Source organism: Gasterosteus aculeatus, chromosome 3 (genome assembly GCF_964276395.1).
Source record: "Gasterosteus aculeatus chromosome 3, fGasAcu3.hap1.1, whole genome shotgun sequence".
Classification (NCBI taxonomy): domain Eukaryota; kingdom Metazoa; phylum Chordata; class Actinopteri; order Perciformes; family Gasterosteidae; genus Gasterosteus; species Gasterosteus aculeatus.
In genome coordinates, this window is record NC_135690.1 from 11,797,815 (window position 1) to 11,822,740 (window position 24,926).

The following is a 24,926-nucleotide window of genomic DNA, read 5'->3' on the forward strand; positions in this document are numbered from 1 at the left end:
ACCAGTACAGCCCGATGATATTGACGTTTTTAAAAACGTATCCAGGGATTCATGACCCTGCCAGAAAATGTTAATCTTCTTTGCCTTACTGTGCAGCCCGAGTCCAACATGTATAGTGTATTTTTCTATTTCCATTTCATTATCTTCACTTTTCCAACTTTTACTTGATTTAATCTTGATGTTGAGCCAAGGTCAAGTCAAAGTGTTTATTGCCACGTGCATACTTTGTCAAATGTATGGAATAAAAGATCATTTGTTGTGTGCAAAATGTTGTACAGATGGTGGGTGAATGTCTTTGAGGCGAGTCAAGGGCCTGAGGATAAAACCTCTTCCTCAGCCTAGAAGTCCCGAATTTCCCAATTCTGTACCTCCTGCCAGAGGACATACGTGCACGTGAAGGACTGGGGGTGGGGGGGTCTGGAATCTTTGATGAACCAGGACAATCTTCTATTTTACTGTGGTGGTAATATGTTTAGTGTAGTCGTTGGAGAGACTAGACCATCTTAAAGCCAGCTTCATTCTGACCCCCTTCATCTGCATCAAGCCTGTGTCCTTTCCCTCAGGATTAAGGTCCCCTTCCTGGTTATTATTAGCACCGCGTACTGGTACAAATGCAAACAAAGGTGGACTTGGAGAGAGCAAACAGTCCTTTTTGTAATGCAGGTTGTGGAGGTCACCGCCGGGGGCTTCGCATCGCCTTCCGGCAGAATCAGGAATCGCCTCGACAAGCCTCCGCAGCTGCAATGCTCTTTCTCGTCATTAAAATAAATTGCTGTGCTCCCCGGTTTGTGTAACATTTCCCGAGACAAAAAGCCCCGTTTTCACCCCGTGGCTCGGCTGTGGATGTTGTCCCTGTGTCATCCCAGAGGCTCCTCGGCTGCTTCAGAGACACAGGAAAACACAGTGTGTTGTTCGTCTACACACAATTGGCCAATGGGAAACACGGCGACTCGTCTCGCAGCCTGTTGTTGTATGAAGTAATCACTTAATAACGCACAGTCATTCGCATCAGGCGTTTTCCTGCCGGGAGAAGAAAATAACATGTTTTCATGCAGAAACGGAGGCAAGTCCGCTGTTCTTGTACCCGGAGAGTGGATCATTTTTACAAGTGGGCCCTTCTTTGGAATACCATTGTGTTTACCTGCTACGGCTAGATGGTGCATTTTGGGAAACCTAGTCAAAATAGGACTGAAGATAGGCACGAGTGGCTATTTGTTTGAAGACGGATATGAGGGAGAAAACATGATTATGAGAGAGAGACGTATGGTTCGTAAAATGCCCACCTTCCTCCTCGAGGAGAGGAAGAAGAGCAGGTCTTGGCTGATGAAAGGCTCTCTGGAGTCTGAAGCCACTTGATGTCTGAAGGATGGGTGGGAGGGAGGGTCCAGGTCTCACAGCACAAACTCAACTGGTAAGACGCGGCGCTGATCGGAGATACTTTGTAATCAGATTTTGAAAAAAGAATAGTGAAAAACATTGAACTATTTCATTGAACATCTCGTCGGATTGACTCGACGTGGAGTGTGATCACGTGATGAACTAGATGATGAACCGCTGTCGTACACTGACATTTAGGCAGGTTGCCACTGGAAAAAAGAAGATTGCATCTCAGGTGAATTCTTGGTGAAAGGGGAACATAACGTGGGTGAAAAGATATGTTCGGGGCTCGTGCGTGTACATTTGGGTACCTGGAGCCGCCCCAAGAACTGCAAATTCGCACAACCAAGCCATTCAGATTTGGCTGCCCTTAGTAAGTCACCTTGTGGCTCCTTCAAACATACCGCCCCACATCTTAGTATCTAAGCTTACCTAACTAGCTTCATCATAATTTATTACATGAGAGTGGCGTCGATCTTTTCATCTAAATGGGCGTATTTCACAATCTTTCAATATAGAATCAAAACTGTTAGAATTAGAAGGCTCTACTAATTCACAATGTGGAAACTCACTCACACAACTCCTATGACTCAAAGGTCTTGGTTTGATATCGTCTGTCTTGAAGAACCCATCAGGTGTCTGTGTGAGTTATATTAAGTACTTTTGACAGGTGCCGTATCACATTTGTGCAGCAGCACGGGCACATATAAAGCACATACTTTGACTAAACCGGTCGTCGCTTGGGATTTTTCTCGTGCGCGGACAGCTTTCCCGCTGTGAATGTCGAGTGCGAGTGATTGAACCGAGTCGGAGGTGGAGCATGGCGCCCGCTGATCCCCGGCGGCTCCGGGTATTATTGACTCTACACCCTACTCAGAGTGTCCGACCTAATTCCTCAAAACAGCCTCCCAGTTTCCCAGTGCTGGCGCGTCAGTCCCCATCGCTCCCGCCTCACTTGACTGCGGCTTGTGTTGGTCAGCGAGAGATAAAAGATTGATTTGAAATAGCTGTTCACGTAGCTTCCTTATGTTTGTTCACATTTTGCTCTGTTCGTGCCCAAATACAATTCACGATTGTTGGATTTTTCAGCAGAGCCGTAGCAGTGGGGGGTGATTTTTTGGTCAAGCTTGACCTCATGGTGCTTTTTGTTTGCCGTTTTTGAGTAAAGGCCGGGTGTCTCTGCTTCAACGCAACAGGCAAATTGCATCCTCTCCGTCCTGCGGCTCTGGATGTAATTTTTCGCCTGCCAGAGCAGCTTTACACCGCGGCTTATCTCTGGTTTTAAATTGGCCACACAATAACGCCGGTGTCTCTCTGCGAAGTTGTGCCATTATGGCTGTCGTAGGTTTTACACAATGTCTGCTGAAGACCTTGAAGTCTATCAGTCTGCCTCGCTGCGTCTTCCACACATACGGCTTTGAAATTGTAATTATCAGGTCAGCGCATCCCTCGTCTTTACTTATTCCACCAAGCTTTTGTTTCCCTGGGACATTCGGCACACGTCACGGGAATAGGTGTGTGTGTGTGTGTGTGTGTGTGTGTGTGTGTGTGTCAGCAAGTATGTGGCCGCATTTCTGTGTTTCTGCTGCCGGAGTGGCAAATGGCTAATGAATAATGCAGGGTAATAGTATTGTGTTTACACCTCTGACGCCTGAGAACTGCCGAGCTGTGTATCGCTGATAATGCGCCATTTCCCTTCTGTGCTCCTTCACTCCCTTATTACAACTCATTTCTTTTTTTAAAACTAATTCTGACCCTCTTATAGCATACCTGGGTGTGTGATGAAGTTTGTTGGGCCGCCTGAACTGAAAGTATATTGTTCACTTAAATACACATATTACAGTAGTTACGTTTTGTTGGCTGTTGTGTAAATTATTTTAAGGATAGTGTAGTGAGATATAGTTTAACTCATCACAGATGGTAGACACATGCAAGGAGAGGGAACTAATCCCTTTTTATTACGGCATTGAACATGTTGGCACACAGCTGGAGTTTGTGTTTAAAGCTGTCCAGGAGCTATCAAGGTACTTGAAGAATCAAGTGCAGGTAACTGACTAGACAGCATGCATTTGTAATAATTCATGAATTTCTAAGTATTATTACTGATACTTATTCTCCAGGTAGATATTAATGGACTAAATGCGTGAGAAGCATTTTCCTGACATAGTTGGGATTGCGAGCCGTTATGGCCCACTTCTCTCGCGTTGTTTGAAAATGAGCAAAAGCTTGAGAGGTCTTAACAACGCACGTTTTGAAGCTGATGAAAAGATTATGCATGTTTTTATCGATTGGCCTCCAGGGTTCCTGCATCATTCAAAAGGGGACAGCGTGTGATGAGCTGTTCAACAAACAGATGAAGTTTGCTTCTTCTCTCACCCCTTGAACCTGTTTACTCATTTATAGTGTGGGAATCGTATAAGCTCTTTAACTATAGGTATTCAACATTACTATAGAACGTTCAGTATAACAGGCATTTTATTACACACCTGAGGGCTGTGCTGGGGATGCACTTACATGTAAATGATCATTTTTGATCCATAGCTCAGGCTGTTATACAAGGAAACTTACAACACAAACAGCTGTTTGAATAATTTGAATTCTAAGATAAGCTGAATTACAAGCACACAAGAGCCGTGAGTACAAAGGTCAGATGAATGGAGTCCGGTAAACTCCAGAGAGGCTCCCATTTTCATGCAAATTATTTAAAAGTTATTTTTGTATTAAAATGAATATTTGAGTAAAAGGCTGACTTTGTGTTTTTGCAGGATCCAGTCGGGCTCCTACCTCAGCACCGGCTGGTTTACGCTTATCCTCGCCATGGACATGTGCAAAGAGATCCATATCTACGGCATGATAAATGACACCTACTGCAAGTAAGACACCAACCATCCCCCTCCGTGCACATGCTCCTATACAAAAACTTTGCAGCGGGATTCAAATTCACTGCAGTGCCGGGCCAATCGCAGCCTCCCATAATCACAAACTGCCCTAATACATTTCCAAAACCTCAGTATGGGTTTAATGGCTGAATTTCTATACTGAAATCCATATTGGGTTCTCTGTGCCGTGAATACCATTATGTTTTCCTGCCTAGAATACCCAGCAGGGTAACTGAACTGCCGCGGGTGACTGAACTACTGCACCCAATTCCTTCCCTGCCTCAAAGTTTTATTTGTATACACCGGCCCGTCATTCTTCCCGGACTGCCGGCGAGCGATTGCATTCGGGCTTGTGAGGCCGTAGGAGGGATGACAAACAAGATGCTGTCGCTCCAGGCATGGCTGCGCGGCCTCTCCAGCAGCCCCGGCCTTGTTTGACTTGACGTGCGTCTCGCCGCGTGTTCCCTCCACTCTCCCGACTCACCTGAGCTCTTTCTATCCTCCCCCCGAGTCAAACACTTTTACCTAATACACCGGGGAAAACCCGTCTTTTAGCCTCTCTGGTTTCCCCCGTGCACAGCGGGTGTTGAAACATAAACAGCCCTCGACTCGCGGCTGTGTGATTATTCAACCGGTGCAGAGGGGTGTTACGATTCAGTGAGGCGGCTGACGGGTCCCATCCTGCCTGTCGCCCACTTAGCTCCTCGCTTTTCCTGTGCGACACAGGAAGATATTGTGTTTCTGAAAGAACAATTTGGCGTCACACAAGTTCTATGTGAGGATGTTGTAAAGCTCTGGTTCGGAAGTGACCTCGGGCCGATGGGTGGTGCCGAAAGGGTGAAGTTGAACTTATTTGTTAACGCCGGTGCGCATCACACGGGTTTTGTGTTACGGCCGGCTTGCAGACTGTGGACCCGCTGAAACGGTTACACAATTCGTTTTCTCATAAAGACGCCACTTGCTATTAAATACCAACGGCAGACTGCTCAGTGAATCTATTCTACTGCTCCTGCTCCTGTTTTTATTGATTCCTCATGCTTTTTAATGGTTTGGAGATGCAGTGTAAATAGATCAACTCCAAATGGAATTCCATTACGAATGACTTAACTCCCCTACTGTACAACATCAAGTATAATTTGGCTCAGGATAGGGAAGACTATTGTCAGGGTATCTAAAAAAAAGTATCTGTTGCCATAATAAGATAAAACCTTGAGGAACCAATTTAGTTTTCATCCTCTGTGAAATAATTGATTTAGACAGCAGGAATTTGCAACACCAACGTTTGAATTGTCAATGACATGATGACATAACTGCAGCCCAACCCGCTCCATTAAATTTGATTGTTCACTCTCTAGGCTGGATCGGATAGATCCTGACGCATCTAATTACCAGTTTGGAAACTCGATGACAGTTTGAATAATTATTCACTGAACGCGTGCCTTTCATGTGTGATGCAGCACCTGATGTATTCTAAGTCCGATCGGTCTCCGATGAAAGAGAGTCTCTAGGAGACGGAAGGATATGATGGGCGATCAGATTTTTCATTTTCTTTTCCTTCTTTCTTCCCCTAACCGTGTAGAGCGGAGGGTTACCGAAAGGTCCCCTATCACTACTACGAGGCGGGCAGCCGTGACGAGTGTGCGGAGTACCTGCTCCATGAGAGCGCCCCCTACGGCGGGCACCGCTTCATCACCGAGAAGTCCGTGTTCGCCAAGTGGGCCAAAGCTCACGCCATCAAGTTCTTCAACCCGCCGTGGCAGCTGTCGTGACCCTGGCTGAACTGACGTGGAAATAATGCTCCGCCGGCATCATTATCAGCATCGTCGGCGTCGTCTGGGGACCAGCTGGAAAGCGGGTTCCCCTGATGTGCACGAATATCCATTTGGGCACAAATTCCTCTTCATGTCGATTTTAAAAAGGTTAGACAACAAAAAAAAACAACCATATCTACCGTTTCTTGAAAGTGTTTTTCTGGTGAATGTGAGAGCAAGAGACCGCACAGCTGGCTCTCTGCTCTTCACTGACTCATCGATCCATTCGCTGCTCTGTGAGTTCAGCGAAGGACGGCTCCGAGGCGAACATTAAAGAAAAAATAGAGAAAACAACAACAGGAAGAAGTTACAACCATCTGTCAACTCTCACTGACCCCAGTGGCTCACATGTCTGCAGGCGATGGGCCGGCGTGCAGCTGAGGAAGAGCTCAGCTGCTGCGGACACGTTGAACACGGACGCCTGACAAGTCGCCTACTCTGTTTTATCTGCGTGTCCGTCGTTGTCTGTCAGGCTGTATTTAATGTATAACAAGTATCTTATCTAGGCCTTCAACTCTGACTGATGGGTTATTCCGTTCTGTGTACTCTGAAAAAACGTTTCACAAAACAGCTTTCAGTCAAATTCAACAGGAACACAGTAGATTTGTGGATGTAAATCAGCTTTTTTTATGCTCAAACAGCTTTTCTGGCCTAAAATAATGCTGTGAATTGGAATTTAGGATAAATGTTTGGCCTTTATTTCCATTATCTTTGCAGAGAAACGTTTGCCATTGATAATGTTGGCATCACAGCACAATCACAGACTCACGTACAGAAGGACTTAAATCATTTGTGACCCCGCAAAGGGAAAGATTTATGTGTGCAGTGAAACCATGTGAAGTTAATTATATTCTATTATCATTTTGTGCCTGCAATCCACTCTGCAGTTCATTGCAGAGAAGAAGATGCTCTCTCTGTCTCTTTTTTCGCTCATCCTCTCATGCAGCTTTGTGCCTCTTTGTGTACACTATCACAGTGTGAACACATCTCGCCATTTGTCTTTCAACGGAGTGTGCATGTCTCCCGGTTCTGGTCATTACGTCTCAACGCATCTGTTCCAGGACAGTGAAGAATAATCAGTGAGGGGCCGAGGTGTGTAGGTCTTTGGGAGGTTGACTCCCCCCACCCACTCTCCCCCCACTCTCCCCCCGGAGGACTGGAAGGATTCAAAGGCTTCTAACTTGATGCACAAGCCTGTAATACACTGTAAAATACTGCAGCTGAGCTTCACAATCTCACTCCCACTGCAGAGGCCTGTTTACGATTACACGTCGGGACTCTATTTCGGGCTTTGGGATTTGGTGATTTACAGGTCAAAAGACATGTAGGTTGAAACTCACAGGCTTTTGGATGTCTTGGCAGCGATGTAGCTGCCATAGATGCAGTGTAGTGAGGATTTTATGACCCAATCGCAGTATTTTCAGACACAGTATGTTTGTCTACCTATAGGCTTAATTTTCTGAATTTTATCCCCCCCCCAAAAAAACAGCTGGGGAAACGATTTGCAATAGGATTTCGATGTTTTTGAAAAAATAGAAAATGTACTGAAAGTATAACTGAACTGTTAGTTGAAAAGATAATGTGTGAAGTTAAAAAAATAGAACCAGAAGGGAAACGGGGTGTTTTGGGCTGAATGCTCAAATGAATTGAATTCCTGTTTCTAAAGTTCTGATTACAGCCCCGTGTTTACCAACATTTAAATGACTATAATTCAATGCAAACTAGGTGCCACTAAACATATACAAAGACATGTATATACAATGAATGTGAATACATGATATGACATACAGTATGTATTCATATTTCACTAGAAGCCTGTTAGGAACTCTTCCCAAAGGAAACACGCTCCCTATTTAACTAAAAATGACCTACTTTGTTAAAAGACTCTCAGCTTGAACGTGCTCTGCTGTGAGTGTACCTGTTTGTTCAAAAGCATCAGGCGGCTACCAGCACGAAGGCATTTGAATCAATTAATGTGTAGTCGTGCAACTGAAAACTAAAAAGAACAACATGATGACTCTTTGTGTCTAAAAAAAAGTCTTCACATTTAGATCTTCACAGACAGAAATGTGCTATGCGATCAGACATTTCCTTCCTTTAGGGATAAAATCGTACTGGGCTTGTATGACAGCTGAGCAAACTCCTGCTAATGTGTGATTAAGTGGAAAGCTCCAGAAAAGGTTAACGTGTAGTTATTGTTTAAAACCAAGCTGTCTAGACAAATTTTGACCTGCAAAGTACCAAATCCGTGCTCGCTGGGGTCACGTGGGTTGTCTGCATGTTTGCAGACTTTAGGAAACTGGAAAAGAAGACCCGATCCGTCTCTCTTTTTTACAGACTGAGTAAGGTACCCGAGAAATGACCTACAGCTGTAGACGCACCGCGAGTCCACCTGACAGGAGCTTCTGCAAAATGCATCGCCGCCCTGTTTTAAATTCCACAGTGTACGACCGTAACGCGGTCGGGGGTCATTGTTCAGATTTCCTCTGGGATGCCGCGTGTTCCAGACGTGTGGCGTGTCCCCGCGCTGCCAGCAGCCAGGGATCAAAGTATCCACCTCGCAATATATGTAAAGCAAAAATGTCTCTCTGCATTATTTATCCATGTTAAGGGAAGCCTAAAGATGAAATCTAGGCCTGGGGGGAAGTTCGAAATGACACTTTTTTTTCTGCTCCTGCATATTGCCCTCAATATTGTATACAGTTTTCCCTGCATGTTACATGATTAATGTACATCTTTTAAACATTAGGCCTGTGATTGTGCAGTCACGTGGCAGCTCTACACCTGATGTACAGTACATCCACCATAAATTGTAAAAGCGGTTGTCACCGTTTAATTGTCCCATGTTACATGTTTTATGATGCATTTTTGTTTGTATTTCAAATGCATACTCACATCTTCCTGGTTTTATTTTATTAATGTTGCTTACATTTTTCTGTTGATGCAGTGGTTTATCAGCAGCATCTTTTTAGTTTGCTTTAGGTCGTCTGTTGCCAACGTTTCCTTCTTGTTCTTCTTCTTCAGGCTTTGCACTCACTTATTTTTTCATCCAAAAAACACTCCAATGTTCTCAGGCAGAACACAATGGAAGAATACCCACAGATGTATTATGCAGTATATAATGGAGAATACGCCCTTATACCGGCTCCCATGAATCATCTGTGCTTCACTGGAAGGGGATTTGAGACACAGTTTCTATGAATAAGTGTGAGCAGAATGGGAGGCCAAATATTCTTTTAAGGGATTCCTTAAAAGGTCAAGACGGTTTGTTCTAACTTTAAACTGGAACAGCTTCATATTTTGGAGATGAAAATTAATAGCCTACATTTGGTTATAATAATCTTGACGGGAGTTGGGTGAGAAGTTTAATGATACCAAATCTTATAAGTAAATATGAATCTACATCCGCTTGCTAGGTTAGCTTAGCACAAAGACTGGAAACGGGGGGCAACGGATAGCCTGGTTCTGTCGAAATAGTAGCAAAATCCCACGGAACCTCTAAAGCGCTCTATTCAACTTGATATATCTTGTTTGTTTAATGTGTTTAAACATTTTTACAGGTGGTTATGTGCTGGAATGTCTCTGGCTCCGAGCTGCGGAGCCATTAAGAGCTAGCTTCTGTAACTCATTGTGCACCTCTTAGATCTGTGTTTTTACCTACTGTTAACAAAGGCTTTGTTCTTACAATTGTTACACATGAATGTTTCCGCATTCTGATTTTTTTTCCCCTCTGGTTCTTACCATGAAATAGGCCAACTGCACTTTTACTTTACTTTGTTCTGGTAAGTCAGACTAACAAATTTGTGAGCCAGATTAGCTCTCACCCCACTTCCAGTCGCTGTCTATCTAACTGTCCATCAAACCCAAATTTATTTCCCAAAATTTCTTCACCCTAAATTTGGGTTCATTTCGACTTTCCCCTTTGTTTTGTATCCCCAACTTGAACTGATCCCGTTTGGCTTTTGTGTTATGAGTAGTAAAGCTGGTCCTCTCAACCCCGTACCTTGCTGTATATACGCAAATGATATAAAAAAATAAAAAGCACTGCTTGTCTTCAGCTGCTCTGCAGCATACAGTAAGTGGAAGTGTAATGAGCTCCAATTGTTCGCTTGTATAATGCAAAGGTGAAAAATCAAATTGAAGTTCCTTTCCTTTAAATGGGAGGTTTTCTAAACCTAATTAAAACTTCTCAGTCTGAAGGTCAGCGGAACAAAGGTGTGAATTTTCATATTTCATTGTTCCTAGCCGTTTAAAATGCTCTCATCATTTTTGGCTTTTTCCTGCTGTAATCAGTCGAGATAATTGCTATCTGTTCTATGGTTGAGAGTTAATTTGTTCTCCTCCTGACTGTTGTACTTGCCATTTTCCTAAAATGCCTCAAGTGCTTTCTTACAATGGAAAACAATGTATTTTATTTTTCTCCGTGTGCACGTCTTACAATTATTTTTCATCCTTTTTTATTTTCAGGTCAAGTGTCCTTGTGAAATATGTAACTTTGTATGTGTGCTGAGTTACATTGAATGTAATATAACGGTGAGGTTGTTATTTTGAAGGTTGATTTTGCAAACACACTCCTTTTAATTGGTGGTAAAATTACATCCAAATGCTGCATGGAGTATTGCAGGTTATTGAAATGTACATTTTGCCAATGAAAAAAAACAAACAGTCATTATTATTATATGTATTATTCTGTCATTTGCCTTTCAACATATGATATATTGTGAATGTTGTTATTTTTACCAACATGTCCTTTGTGTCTTTTATTATTAAAGAATTGATTAAAGAAAACCTGATAAACCCTGTTGCATGATTAAAGTTCTCACTAAACAAAACAGGCTCCATCGGAATGTAAGAAACCTGCTGACATTTGTTCATGTTCTATGAATGGAGCTCGAGCTAAACTGTCATCTCCAATCTGGCTTCTCAGGAGATTTTTAAAACATCAGTAAAGGATCACAGATGTGCTGAGTTCAGACACGGAGTGAATACGAAATAGGTTTTGAATAATAATGCTCACGTTCATGGTTTTTATGCTACAGTTATTAATAAAGTATCACGATCGCAAATTAAAGAGACTATTATAATAATAAAAATTATAACAAGAAAAGTGCAGTGGCAGGTTGAGATGTCCTGACTTTATTTCCTTTTAAATAGCTCAAACACACAGTTTCTATCTACATGTTCTACTAATTTTCATCAGCAAGTACATTCTGCAACAAACTCAATGCCAAACAGATTTTTTGTCATCAGGTTTTCATTGAAGCTACTTTTTGAGTACCTCAACTTGAGGTGATCCTTTATTTCTTTCTTTCTTTCTACTTCAGTTACCTTGAATGTGTTGGACTCCAATTAAATTCCAGCCCAACATAATAATTACGAGAATATTTCTTCCGTTGTTTTGGTGGCAGCTGGCCTGTGCTAATGGCTCTTGTTATGTGCACAGCTTAGCCGAGCAAGGTCAACACGACGACGAGAATATTCTCAATTCATTGTTTTCAAATCTGTTCTGCAGAGCGTTTGACCTCTGGAACACGCTTTCAGGAGGACGTGCTCTCCAGGGCCAGATGGTGCATTCCTGTAGCTGTAGGGACACGCATACGGGGGTGATTGTAAAACGCATGACGGAAAAAATATATTGGGGATTTTGGTTCTCTATAACGCTACACTATCACGTTTGAAGCAAACTGTCACTCTTTGGATCAACAACAACTTCTAGCCAACATATCAACAAAGTAAAGAAATAATAATAATAATAATAATAATAATACATTGGGACACTGACATATACTTCCAAACTAAATTTAATCCTATCAGTGTATTCTCAAATAGTCAGTTAAAGTCTGTTCGCAAAAAAATAGAAGGCTATAAAAGTGTTGTGTGCAATGTGTTTGTCAGTTGATGATTATTATGACAGCACATTTTGGCACATTCTTTTACTCTAATTATTTTTTAACTGATGTTGAAAGAAAGGCTCTGAACCCCACACATGTATAAAGTAAGAATTAATGGTTTTGAAAAATAATATCTTGTGTTTAGTGCCAAATGCCTAATTACCAACTTTCATAAGCTGTCAGTTTATTTCTAATCGTAGTATTCTGCTGTTCTCTGTCAAGTGTTCCAGCCTTCGAGTTTCCCAATTAGATCATCATGAATTTATGATAAGTTATTGGAATATATCCATGAATTCTATCCATACAAATCACCACATGATTAGTGTAGATACACCACACGCCTCACATTTATCCACTGAGTGTGTTTTTCTCAACAAGGACTGAAACAAGTTATTCTTGTTTGTGACATTTCATTTGGTCCAATACTCTGCTCCCTTAGAGGACAGCACATCTTACGCCTCCCATCTGTTTTACTCTCCGGTTGCCGACTGAAGACCACTTTATAGTTTGTTGACAGATGCGGCCAATTATCGCGGGTGTGTGCGTGTGTGTGTGCGATACATCAAGTCCAAACACATCCACCTTCCCCGGAGCCATGATACGCAGCTGTAACAGTTTACACTGTGGCTTTGTTTCGTTGCCTCTTTCAAACGTTTGCATCATTGTTTCCACCAATGTGCACGTTTCAAGAGGACTGTGGACCAATATGAAGAGCTGGCCTCCTGCACGTTGAACTCCTGGACTCTATGCAGACCCTGATCGTTTGAGAATTTCACAGCTTTTTTTAATGTGGCCCTTTAACAGTCCAGAAATGTGCGTCCTCTCTCAGTTTGTAGCAGAAATTGATGACAGGATTCACGTGGGAGTGAGACTCCTGTTTATCTTCCCTGTCCGCTAACTCTTGTTTTAAATGATCTGAAACATTGTGAAGGTGTGTTGTGTTTTAATTAACTTCATGCAGGCTTCTTAAAAGCCCTTTAACAATATACCCCTGTAGTCACTCCGGAGCCTCATTAATGACTTGTGTGGAACAGACATCACTTTGATTGCCCCCCCGATTTTACACCCGCCTCCCTAAAGAAATGTGAGCGCTACACTAATTGCCTCGTGTTTATATAGATTACATCCACCTCCTCCAGTAGTCACTCATCCTCCCATCTTCAGTTTCCCCGAGCATATCGAGCCTGTCAGGAATCAGTACTTCCACAGGATAAAGTGTACGGGCTGGAACACTAAATGTCAACAATTTTTAGATTATCTGAGACAACAGAAAAACATTCAACTGTGACTAATGAGCAGCGCAGCTCTGACAAAACAAATCTCTGCACAGTCGTGGATCGCTGCAGATTGTTTTTTTATATACACATTTTCTGCAACAATTTAAGCACTTAGTCAAGTTAATAGCAAGAAATAAGTGTCTTGCATCGACTTGAGTTGGACTGTATCGTTTAGATGACCACAAGCTAAATAATGTGCCCGTTTACAACCAAGTCTTCCCATCCTTTCATCAACCTTGATGTAATCAAATGTTACAACATCCTACATTTCCTTTGGGCCTGAAGCTAATTGAATTGCTCTAAAAGGTTTTTATCTCCGAAAAGCCTCCCATTCGCCCATCAAAATCAATCACCCCCCATCTGATGCCTATTTATATTCCCTCGAAAAACATCTCCCAAAGATTTTATTTATTTATTTTCAGTGCGTTTTCAGATTCATGCTGATGACGTCCTGGTTTGTGTGACAGCCGACAGAAGTGATCAAGCCACTGCCGCAGGTCGTCGTCAAGGGGCATGAGGCTGGAGGTGAGCGCACTCGGTTTCACTCATACTGTGACACGTAGAAGCTCCTGTGGGGGCTTCCCAGTGCACCCAAAATCTTCCAGCGTTACATGGCGTTTGATTATAGACATTTCAACAGTCTACTTCAATGAAGCAGAACGAGTTCTGCCCTCCAAACCCACAAACACGTTAAAATCAGGTCTTTACAAATGCAGCTCTCATTTTTTTTCATCTCAACTTTATTACTTTCCTTCAAATTCCATTTGTGGTTTCATCTCACTGCAAAGATAACATGTAATTTAAATCCTGTCAAATAGCACTGACAGAAAAGAAAGATGACAAATATCAGCTCAAATCCGTTCTCTCCCTTCCTGACCTTTCTACTGAATTCTTTTTTACTTGAATAAGAATTATTCCACCGTCGCCCACATTTTAGCATATTATGTGTCATTATTTTTGCAGTCTGAAAGCTACCTTCTCCAACTGAATTATTTACTTTGCTTCAGAGATCTATTCTTTCTGAGTTTGTTATGAAAACGGATCTTTGCACCACAGATAATGACCCCGACTTCTAAATCTCCCCCTTTACATGACTGTGGTGTGAGTGTAATGGTGAAACTAGTGTGGATATTAACGTTTTGTGTTATATACCAATCCATAGATATTACTGAATAGTTCGTTCAGCAGCACCACATTTTGGTCATTTACTTTCATCCTTTTGATTTACTTTCATCCTTTTGATTTAGCTGTGACGGCTGTAGTGTCATCTCTCATTTTTTCTGCAACGGAAGCAGTGCCTTGAGTTTTGTGTTCCTCTAATTTATGGAGGTCTCCGATCCAATTTATTACACAACACATATTGACTCCATTTTTTTTCATCACGTTAAAAGGTCTGCTTTCATTTTTTTGTCCTATGTGAATAATCTCTATAATATAATGTTCTAGAGTGATGTGATTTAAGTATTCACTTTGTGGGATATCATGTCAAGTGATTCATTTGCTAAAGGTTTTAAAAGGTTATTAGAAATTAGTTTTAAAACTTAGGGATTGATTTTTATTACAATACGGTTACATTTCTACCATAGTGGCTGATTTATCAGGCCGGCTGTTTTAATCCTAAACCGTGCGTTATGATGTCAAATTTAAAAAACATTAATAACCAGAAAATAATCTCTGCAGCTCCCACAATACAGAACAAAAACCCGTTAAACTACATTTGCCACACAGACAGTACATTAGTCCCCAAACTGACACTTACATAACACAATAAGTGGGACAGAAAATGTAAACGGTTGTCTCAGTTCTAACATAGTAACAGAGGATGTGTGTGCTTTTTTCTAATGTACATTTGCTCCATTTGTATCTAGAACAACACACGGATGAAAACAAGCAAAAGAACCACAAATAAGGGGGCAGGACGTTAGCGTTGATTGCTTTAAAGGTCGTATCCCTGATCTTTCTACTGTTGGATTAAAGAAATACAACCCCAAACTACTCAACGGATTATGAAAATGAACATTATTAAATCCACAGTCGTCCACCTGGTGGACTGTGGATTTAAGATGTGAAAGGGAGAAAAAGGATTTTACAACAAACCCATTGAGAGACTGTCAGTTACATTAATTGCAATTGGTCTTTGTCTGATTTCCTTTGGAAGCGTTTTTATTTTTGTGTCGATGCTTAAGCTTTGTAACATTTTGTGGGATGAATAATAGTGAAAGAAGTTTGGTAGCTGTTGTCCAACATCACATTCATAAGTAGGAACATCTGGCCCCTTTCTCGGGTCATATGTAGCTTAAGATTATTTTAGAAAGCTCCAATGCAGGATTTTTGTATTGTTTAGCTATCGAGAGTAACTCACAGTATGAAGGTGAATATGTAGTATGAAATATGAAGGCTAACCTGTCAACTGAAGACCATCTCAAGAAGAAGCCTGAGGGAGAAGCGTGTTGGGAAGCTTTCTCACTCCTAATTCACAACAGTGATAAAAGCCAAGTGTGTTTTTGCGAGATGGAGGCGCTGCATCAGCTTCAAAACCGGGTGCCTCAAAGACTTTCATGTATATGGGAAGGAATCAGTGAATCAATATTAAGAGTTCCACTGATTGATAAGTGTTTATACATGCTGGCACTAATCACAATTAGGGTTTGTCTACTTGAATCTAACAGATTAATCAATACTTCCTGCTAATGTTTGGTGCTGAAACATCCTCAAAGATGCTTAAAAAGTTAGATCATCTGAGATCACCGAAGAGGCAAAACACTCCGACATGATGACCCTTAAACCAGTGAGTTTACTTGTGATTCAACCAACTCTAAAGTTATTATTTAAACAGATTGCACATGTGTCTCTTCTATGACCTCCCTGCTGCTGCTTCTCCATCCCTCGCTAACTCCAACCTCATTAACTCTGCACACAGACTTGAGGTAACAAACAAAGGGTAAGATTTACACTGACCCAGCTTCCTTGGAATTCCAATGTGTTTAATGCTCCGTGATATCATTCGGTGTGGAGATATTTAAAGGTACGCATCATTGAACACAAAACTGCGATTGGTGTGCTTCCATTCTGTACGCCTATGAAATCCTCTCATTATGTCATTTATATATTTAGTGCATTGCAGTCATGCAGCAACATTGATGACCACCTAAGGAGGGAGTGAGGCTCGGCAGCCATTCCCCCCTTGCTGCAGAGCAAAGAACAGGGCTGACATTTACACTGTCGTAGGGGACAAATCTCCTCCCTGAGGACCAGATCGCCAGCTGCATTCGATGAACAGTTTAAATCCCACTTCATGTTCAACTTGTCTTATGATCCAGATGCACATCCTTGTGCAGACACCCTTTCACAATATCAATGTTGGAACAACAACCTCAATCCCTGGAGTTTGTGAACTGTGAGCAGAACGAAAAGTAAATGATGAATTCCATGATCGCATCTTTATTTCTCAGGCCTTGGATATGAGCAGCCAGTACCGGGTGTATAAATTTGAAAATATGTTTAGTTTCTATCACGGCTCAGGGTTAAAGCGTATCTAAGCACACGGGTTTCATTTTCCGTGGTTTCAAAACAAGGGCAGGTTACGAGCAGGATGCTTGAGTGTTGCACACGCAGGCCTCCTTGTTGCTTCGAACTGTGCAGTTGCACATTGCAACTAACTGAGTATCCCTTCATTCCATGACTGGTTACCTGCTGGGTGCAAAAAACAGGACTAGTTCCTCATCAACCTTTGGCTTTTCATGGGGGTCAACTTTGTTAAGAGGACTTGCTCCCTATGTGGATTTAAATGGCTCACTCTAAGCTAACGAAACACAAGTAGTTTAAGTGCATGCATTAAACAGGAATATATTCTTTAACAAAACTGCAAAATATAGAAATTATGTGACATGATATCCTCCTCCAATAAGATTTGGACGCCTGTATGTTAATGAACAGATTGGCTAAAGATTGAAAAATGTTATAATGAAGTTGATTGGTTCCTCGGCCAAATAGAGAAACTGGAAACTATTTGCTTAACTTCCAGATGTGAGTCATTCCCTCAACCAATGATCAGTTGCTTTGTTCTTGGGCACCTCAGCAGTCATTTTTGAGACAGTGAAGACAATGTCTTGCACAGTAGAAACACATTTAATGGTAGCGGTCCAACTTCATAGACCCGTTCCTCTAACCACTGCACCTCAACCAGTCACCCAGGTCGGCTGTGACTGGTTCTCACTGAGTCTGATTTCACAAGCAGCAGGAAGCAGATGTTCACAGTCCATTTTCACCCACGCCAGACATGAAAGATTGCTCTGTGCTCACCAACTCGGTGAAGTTTAGGAAACCCATTGACAGTTTGATGAATACTTACTGCGCCGGAAAATGTGGCATACAGATTATTTTGGTCCTTATACGCGAATTGAAATTGCTGTGCAGCCCCAGACAGCCTTTGTTCTCCTCCTAACCGAACACTAGGAACACAGTTAGAATTTCTGCCTCAAAAGACCCAGCGCCAGCGTCGAGCAGCTGCCTGTCTCTAAGACAACACCGTTCTCTCCGGGGACTCTCGCACTGTAGGCTGAGAAGCTTTCAAAAGCCTCCCGTAAATTTGATCCGTCCAAACCAATCACCGACCGCAAAAGATTACTTCCACAAAAAGACTTGTGCAGAAGCAACGAAGGAATTGGTGGTTCGTCAACTTGTCTGTCTGTCGCTCCTCGCAGACATGAAATTCATGAACTGTGATCCTGCACAACACAACGCAGGGAACAAGACTCGCGGTCGACAGTGGCTTGATTTGGTGCTATTTTGGGGATTGATTCAGCCAAAGTACCGAACATAATTCTCATTTAAATGCTACGAAGCCATGCAAATAGTTTTCATATGAGCTACTTTCTACTTAAAAGATAATCACAGTCCGTCTGTCTGATCCTTAAAATAAAGGCTGCTGTTGAATTTTTCAAAGGTGAAATTTAACAGATTAGATATAATATTATACCCAAGAGTTTGAAACTGTATTTATGTATGATAAAGTTATATTGTATTTTGGTGTATGGTTAAAATGAATAACCAACATCCCCTCTCTAAATCCTTGATGGCAAGGAACCCAATTATTATTACAAATCCTGCAGATTAAACAAAAGAGTATTTTGCTTGGAACTTCACTCTGTCACACGGGAGATGTTTCTTTTCAGCAATGATGCCATTTCTTTGCTAATAGCAAAACTGTTCAAACCAATTGTTAGAGATTCGTCCTTCACTTTTTGTTGAACCTGTTCCCATTAAGAAGAATAAATTAGTGAGAGAGCCGCACTGTTTTCCAAGGTCAGATTGCAGGATTTCTGTTCTATGAAGACCATAATATTTAAAAAACAAACTACTCAGTGATCTATTTTTGAAGAGAATTTACATTTACAAAGATCAGATCAGAAAGACAAATTTCAGTCACACAGCATCACAAATGGTTTCAGACTCCCTGGCTTCCAGTCCTTCCCTCCTGACCTCCAATAACCCCCTGGCCAGCTAGGAAGTCACATCATCTGGCCGACTTGCCCCCTCCCCCTCCACCCTCCCCACACCCATGAGAGCGAGCGTGTCGGGCCCGGGCTAGTGCGCCTCCCTCCGGGCCCGGATGATGAGACGGTGCATTGAAGTTGGCCCGGTGAAGCAGGGGCACGCTGCCAGCTGTGCGGGGCCGCAGCATCTGGCGGGTTTGTTCTAACGTCGGCCCGGTCGGCCTTCAGACAGAATCACCGACGACGCGCGGGGCGGGCAGACGGACTGGCACGCAGTCAGATTATGAAGTCAGATAAACAGTTACATTCAGGGAAGTTAATTAGCTATTACTCACACAGCCAATACGTTTGTTGAGCCAAAGAGGGAGACAGACTCCTGGCCTTCACCTTCACTCAGTTACAGCGGCTGGATGGAGTTAGAGAGGAGGTCTCAGCTCAATTTGTGGGAGTCTGGCCTCTAATGCACCTGCTTGGATGGTGAAGAGACCAGGTCTTTTTTTTCACGGGGAAATTAAGGTGGAGAAAAAGTTACTCAGTGTGGAAATTTAAATTCAAATTGGCCTCCCAACCACTGGAGGGGTTTTCCTTGGATTCCAGCATGACTTTCAATAATGATTAGAAAGGAAGGGGCTGGTAGGGACATTAGAGCAGCACTTTCCGGGAAGCACTTAGGATACGGCTAATGTGAATTTTCATTAGTTGGAATGGAGGATGTACACGTTAATGGCAGCTAGCACTGAAACATTTATGGAAGGCTTGCATTGGATTTGCACTAACAGAGAAGCAGGAATAATGCGGGTCTTTACCTTGATTCGGTTAAAAATTGTTGTGTACTATTGCTAAAAAAAGGAAAAATTAGAATTTCAGAACGCGGAACAAAGCAGAACAGAAAAGGATTGTAGATAATGTATATCAGCTTGTCAACCCTTATCACGGGCTGTTCTTTGTTCTTTATTAATTTGATACGTAACATGTAGTAATGGGTGGGTTTGAGATCGATATTGCATGATCCAACTATATTTTTGAAATAGCGATTTAATCAGCAAAGGTCTAGTTTCTAACCATTAGGGACCCAAACTTGAAGATACTATGTGGAATAAATAGCGGAAGAAGTAGCAGGTGTTAGGTTGTTTGGTTCTGTGTCATATCTGTATACTTCCCTCTCTGTGAAAGACAATTTCTCATTGGTAATTGGTCGTATTGCCTTAAAAAATTGGAAAAACCAGTATTGGCATTTTGCCATTCATCCACAATAAGAAAATAGACGGCACACAGTTAGAAAATGGTTAAGTGTCATGTTTCCATCACTGCGGATCAACGCTTAGGCTGAATATCTGTGACTTTGCAGAGTCACCTGTCTGGAGAATGAATAGCGAATACAAACATTTCCCGCCAAGGACGGAAGCCAGACGGGTGTTAGTGGTTCTTTGTCCAGTGGGAAAGGTGCTATTTAACAGATAAACCGTCTTTTCCATTCTGACGAAATGTTGTTGTCTCACCTCGGCCACAGCAAACCACCGTGTCTCTCTCAGCGCTCGTGGCCCCGTCACACCTGAAACTAGATTCCCTCTTCCATCATGCCTGAGGGAACAATTTAATTAAAAGCCAGCTCAGAGCAGGAGGACACCCATCACCTCATTCTTGACGTGTCCACAGTCAACAAACATGGAGAGCAAATGAATCCCCTTGTGCACAATGTCCCGGCCCCGCTGCACGGTAAATACACACCAAGTGAGCAGACTGTGGAGTAACGACTGTAGTTCACTTGGTAAAGTGGAAGGATTAAGTATTGTTAATTGAATCCCTTCCTGGAAATCTGTTTTCTAATTTGGTCCAACCTTAATGTGCTTCATTTTTTGCACCATCTGGTAATTGAACTCTCAGATTGCCTCTATAATGACCTGTCAGCTGTTGAAATCATGTTAACAATGCCTCACACTGAAAGCTAGTCACACATTGTTGCAGAGATCTTTAGCTGTGCGATTCAGTTTCTAGAACAAAACTGAAAATAGCTAAACATCATCGAATATGTTGGTCACGCAGTCGTGATTTAGTTTTATTCAGTTTGACCAGAGGAGTTCTGAGTCGGCGGTTAAAGTTAAAGGACCAAACCAGCATTTCAAGATTTCAATTCAAGTTAAAGGGCAGCATCGACAATCTCCTGTCGACAGGTTTGGATAGCACTACTGCAGATGGAAAGAAGTGAGACACAACTTGAGGCGATGTTATGAAAATGGAGGTGGGAGAAGCGAGCGTCGGACTCCGTAGCTCGCTGACCGTCTCTGCTTGGAGCGGGAGGCTACGTCGTTGACCTCTGCTGGCGTCTCAAGCAAGGTATCGTGTGTAATGTTTGCAGATACCGTATTGCCCTTTTTGTCAAAGTTGTAGATATTTGTCAAAATGAATGTTCCAGTTTTAAAGGTTTTAGCACAAACGCTTTGGCATTTTTCCTAGATTTTAGTGATTGGACACAAACAGTTAATTGACGCTTCATTAACCGCTTCTATATGTATAATTTGCATGTGTATGTTAAAGTAAAAGTACAGCTTCTAAGGAATTCGTTCCCGAAGTTGTTTCCACTTATTTGGTCACAGTATGATAATCAATCAAGCCGCCAAAAACCTTTTTAAATCAGCTTGAGTCGTGATCCTTCTCCGTGATATTTCTTTGTGTGGAAATACAGGCGAGGGCAACACGCTGTCAATGGAACAAAGGCAAACGATCCCGTGATGAAGTTGCTCACCAGCTCCTAAATAGAAAACGGCACTTTAGCGACTAGATACTTTCACTCTCCTCAACAGCTAGTTCATTTCTGTATGTATAAGAATTATTTGGGGAAAAAAACACGGAATGATTGCAAAATAAGTGCGGAGTTGCAGATTTTCTGACAACAAAACAAGTGCTGAAAGACACTAAAATACTCCATGAGCTACATAATTATGGGCATAGTCGTCTCTGGACTCATCCTTTTAATATTGAACCTCTTATTCAGGTGAAAATATTTACTACATAACATTTCATTATATATATATAAATAAAGACTTGGGTGTGTTGGATTAAGGGAAGTTTCAAACATCTGCTAACTGCCACAAGTAGAAACTGAACAGATGGATATAAATGGAATAATTGGAAAGCAGTGTCTGCTTAAAAAAACCTCAGCAAGTTTGACTCTTTAGTGGTCTTTCATATCTTACTTCAGTTCTCTGGTGAAATGCAGATATTTTCAGAGGCATGTGTGATTAAGGAAAGAAAGTCCTGCTTATACTTGGTAGCAATATAATATTTGAACTACCTAACGATTATGACTCCTATCTCACATTTTCTTGCATGAATCGTTGCTCATCCTACAGTGAGCCTGCATTAAAATGGGCCTGCACAATCGTCACTGGGCCCCGGGGGTACTGAACGGGGTGATTTGGATGTACTCTCTAATTATGCAAAGGACAAAAAGCCAGTCACATTCCCCCGTCAAGGTCCCCCTCCCGCAGCACCATTTGGATCAGCTTTCACTATCATAAACCATATCTGCCGAGGATTAGAGCGAGCATAAAGGGGAGAAACGTAGCACCCATGCGGACCCCAGACAGTCGACCACGCGACGGGCCAGACAAGGCGGTAAGCGAGTGACTGAGCCCTCGCGCGTGTCACAGGCGTCGTAGACACCTGCAGCCATCTTTCAACGGTAACCTCGTCAGCGAGAGCCGCTCCCTCGGCGTTGGGAGGCCCGTTAACATCGATCGACGGGCTCCCGGTGCTGTGTGGGGAATGCATTTGGAATTCGTATGACTGCTCATCTCATGGTGAGAGTATAGAGGGCCGAGCTGCCCACGCAGCAGTGATCGGGCCCCTCATGAATACTCAAGAGTGAAATGACGTTGAGTTAAAGTTCACTAAAACCGTAGTTATTTTTGAGATTTAGTGCACATTTCATTCTGAATGCTTTCGCCCTTCAGTACTACTGTGTGTTTGAAAAAGAAGCCGCAAAGAGAGATTGCTCCAGCAAAGTTATAAACACAGACTTTTAACAGCCAATGGAAGAAGGACAAAATACAGGATTACGATTTTAACACTTACTTCTGTCGCTGGCTTTATAATCGTTGCCACAAACCCACACTGGAGGTTTGATCCTTTTATCTTGAAGCAGAGTCGTGTATAATGTATAAACACCAGCATGCCGTTGGAGCGGCAGCAATCAAAGAATTTTCTTTCATTTAAATCCCTTTTGAAGTATCAAATACCACAATAAACCACACTTATCATCAAAATGTAGGAGGGTTCATTAAAGCTGTTCACAGCCAGCTCATAATTATATTATTTCGAACATTTTGATCCAATTCCAGTCTCAAACTCTATCCTTTACTCCCGGCGAGGAAGATATGAAAAAGCAGTCTAATAACCAGGAGAATTAAAGTGCAGGGTATTAGTCCTGTTTTCTACTAAGTGCTTGATCTACCTTTATTTGCATGTAAATTAGGAATTTAGTTGGAGTATATTAGTAATTTATTAGCATCATGCAGTGTTGTTGTCGTGGACAACTGGTGGTCATCCTCCTGAGCACAGCCAGTGGAGATCAACCGAGAGGCTGAGACAGTTACGCTCATCCACAGTGTTTCATATTGTTTTGTCGCCATTGTTGCCAAACTGATACTAATATACTGAGATAATGTTGACCGATACTGTTAAATCAAATGACAGCAACTGAACCATCAAATAGCAGTAAAATGGCGTAACTGCTGCAAGTATTTTACGATGACATTGTTTAAATCCTGTTATTGCCTATTTGGATTAATTCCTAAAACAATACAATTAAAGCTCAGAGGTCCAGATGCCCTTTCACTGCCCTTCAGTAAGAGCCCACTTCAAAGACGGCCTTTCTTTGAAATGTTTCTCTGTGTGTGCTGTTGTTGTTGTTGTTCCTTCCTCCGTGTTATCGCACATTCTCCTCCTGTGACTCTGATGGCGACACTGATGTGGATTATTGCTTCTGGGACGTCTCCCTTGCATCTCCCGTGAGAACCTGCAGATTATACACAGTCACTGCCAAATGAGTTTGAAGCAGCTCCACTCCAGTTTTAATGCATTTTTATGTCACGTTTTAAGTAGATTTGTGTGGTGGATTGATGTGCGGACGCTGCGGTCACAGCTACCAAAGGATACACCCAGTAATGCTATTGTTAAGGGAACTATTCATAGGAATAATCTGTAAATAGTGTTCAATATGGCTTACTCACACTAGACTCACTGTTGCACTAAAGGCTAAAATCATCCTTTGACATGAGCCTGTAATTGATAGTTTTAAGCTAGTTTGAATTCATAACTCCTTAAGTTAACAAACTCAGACTTATGGCTCATTTCTTCCCCTATGAAAAGGAAAACGTTTTCCACATGCTTTTTTCTTTCATTCATTTCTGACCCGATGTCACTGAGTGACAGAGTCAGTGTCCTCTCCTCTCTACCTTTAGTAAACTATTTACAGCAACAAGACTGTTGTGTATTCTTTGTTTTTCAGCGGCGCTGTGCAGGTCGATCTTAAACGCATCATTTTTACATTTCATCGCCTTTAGTCTTGCTGCCGGAGGTGGAAAACATCTCAGGTTAAATCCCATCACTCTTAAAACATGCTGTAACCTTATTCCTGTTCTTCTCTCACTTTCTCCCAGGTTATGTTTACTGGTTTCTATATATTTTACTACAAGGTTAAATATGTGTGTGTGTGTGTATGCGGTATATGCAGACTGAGAAAAAAATAAGAAACCTATTCGCTACCAAAAACCTTCATACAGACAACAAAAGACAAAAACGCACCACAACAAATAAAACCAGGAAAAGCCACGACATGATTAAACAACATCAATACAGAAAAAACACATCTAAAAGCGTTCATTAACAAATCTAACTGCTGCTGGAAGGAGAAGCCTTCCTAGTTGTTACACTTAGGAGTCGCTCACTAAATGAGCTGCTGGGTCCATTAAGAACACAGCGGATGGCTAAAAGAACAAATTATTTTGGCCGTCATTCTGATTTCTCATTAAAAAGTATCCGTGCATGTTCCTGCAGTGTTTTGGTTTGCTAGTTTTATCTCAATGCAGCTCTTGTTTTGAAAAATATCATGAAACTCATATAAAGTTAATTAATACTGATGCAAAACTGTGCAACTTCTTGAAACATTAAATGCGACACTTACAGCCATAGAACT

The 24,926-nt window shown here is 42.0% G+C and overlaps 1 protein-coding gene across 1 annotated transcript in view; it reads left to right on the plus strand.

The window, feature by feature from the left end:
• The window catches only part of st6galnac3 (ST6 (alpha-N-acetyl-neuraminyl-2,3-beta-galactosyl-1,3)-N-acetylgalactosaminide alpha-2,6-sialyltransferase 3), a 49,943-nt gene extending 39,088 nt beyond the window's left edge, over positions 1-10,855 (plus strand). Inside the window, exons 4-5 of the mRNA XM_040172409.2 lie at positions 4,143-4,250; positions 5,836-10,855. Of these exons, the coding sequence (XP_040028343.1) occupies positions 4,143-4,250; positions 5,836-6,025 (298 nt within the window). The 3' untranslated portion in view covers positions 6,026-10,855. The remainder of the gene's footprint in view (positions 1-4,142; positions 4,251-5,835) is intronic.
• The last annotated feature ends 14,071 nt before the right edge of the window (positions 10,856-24,926 follow it).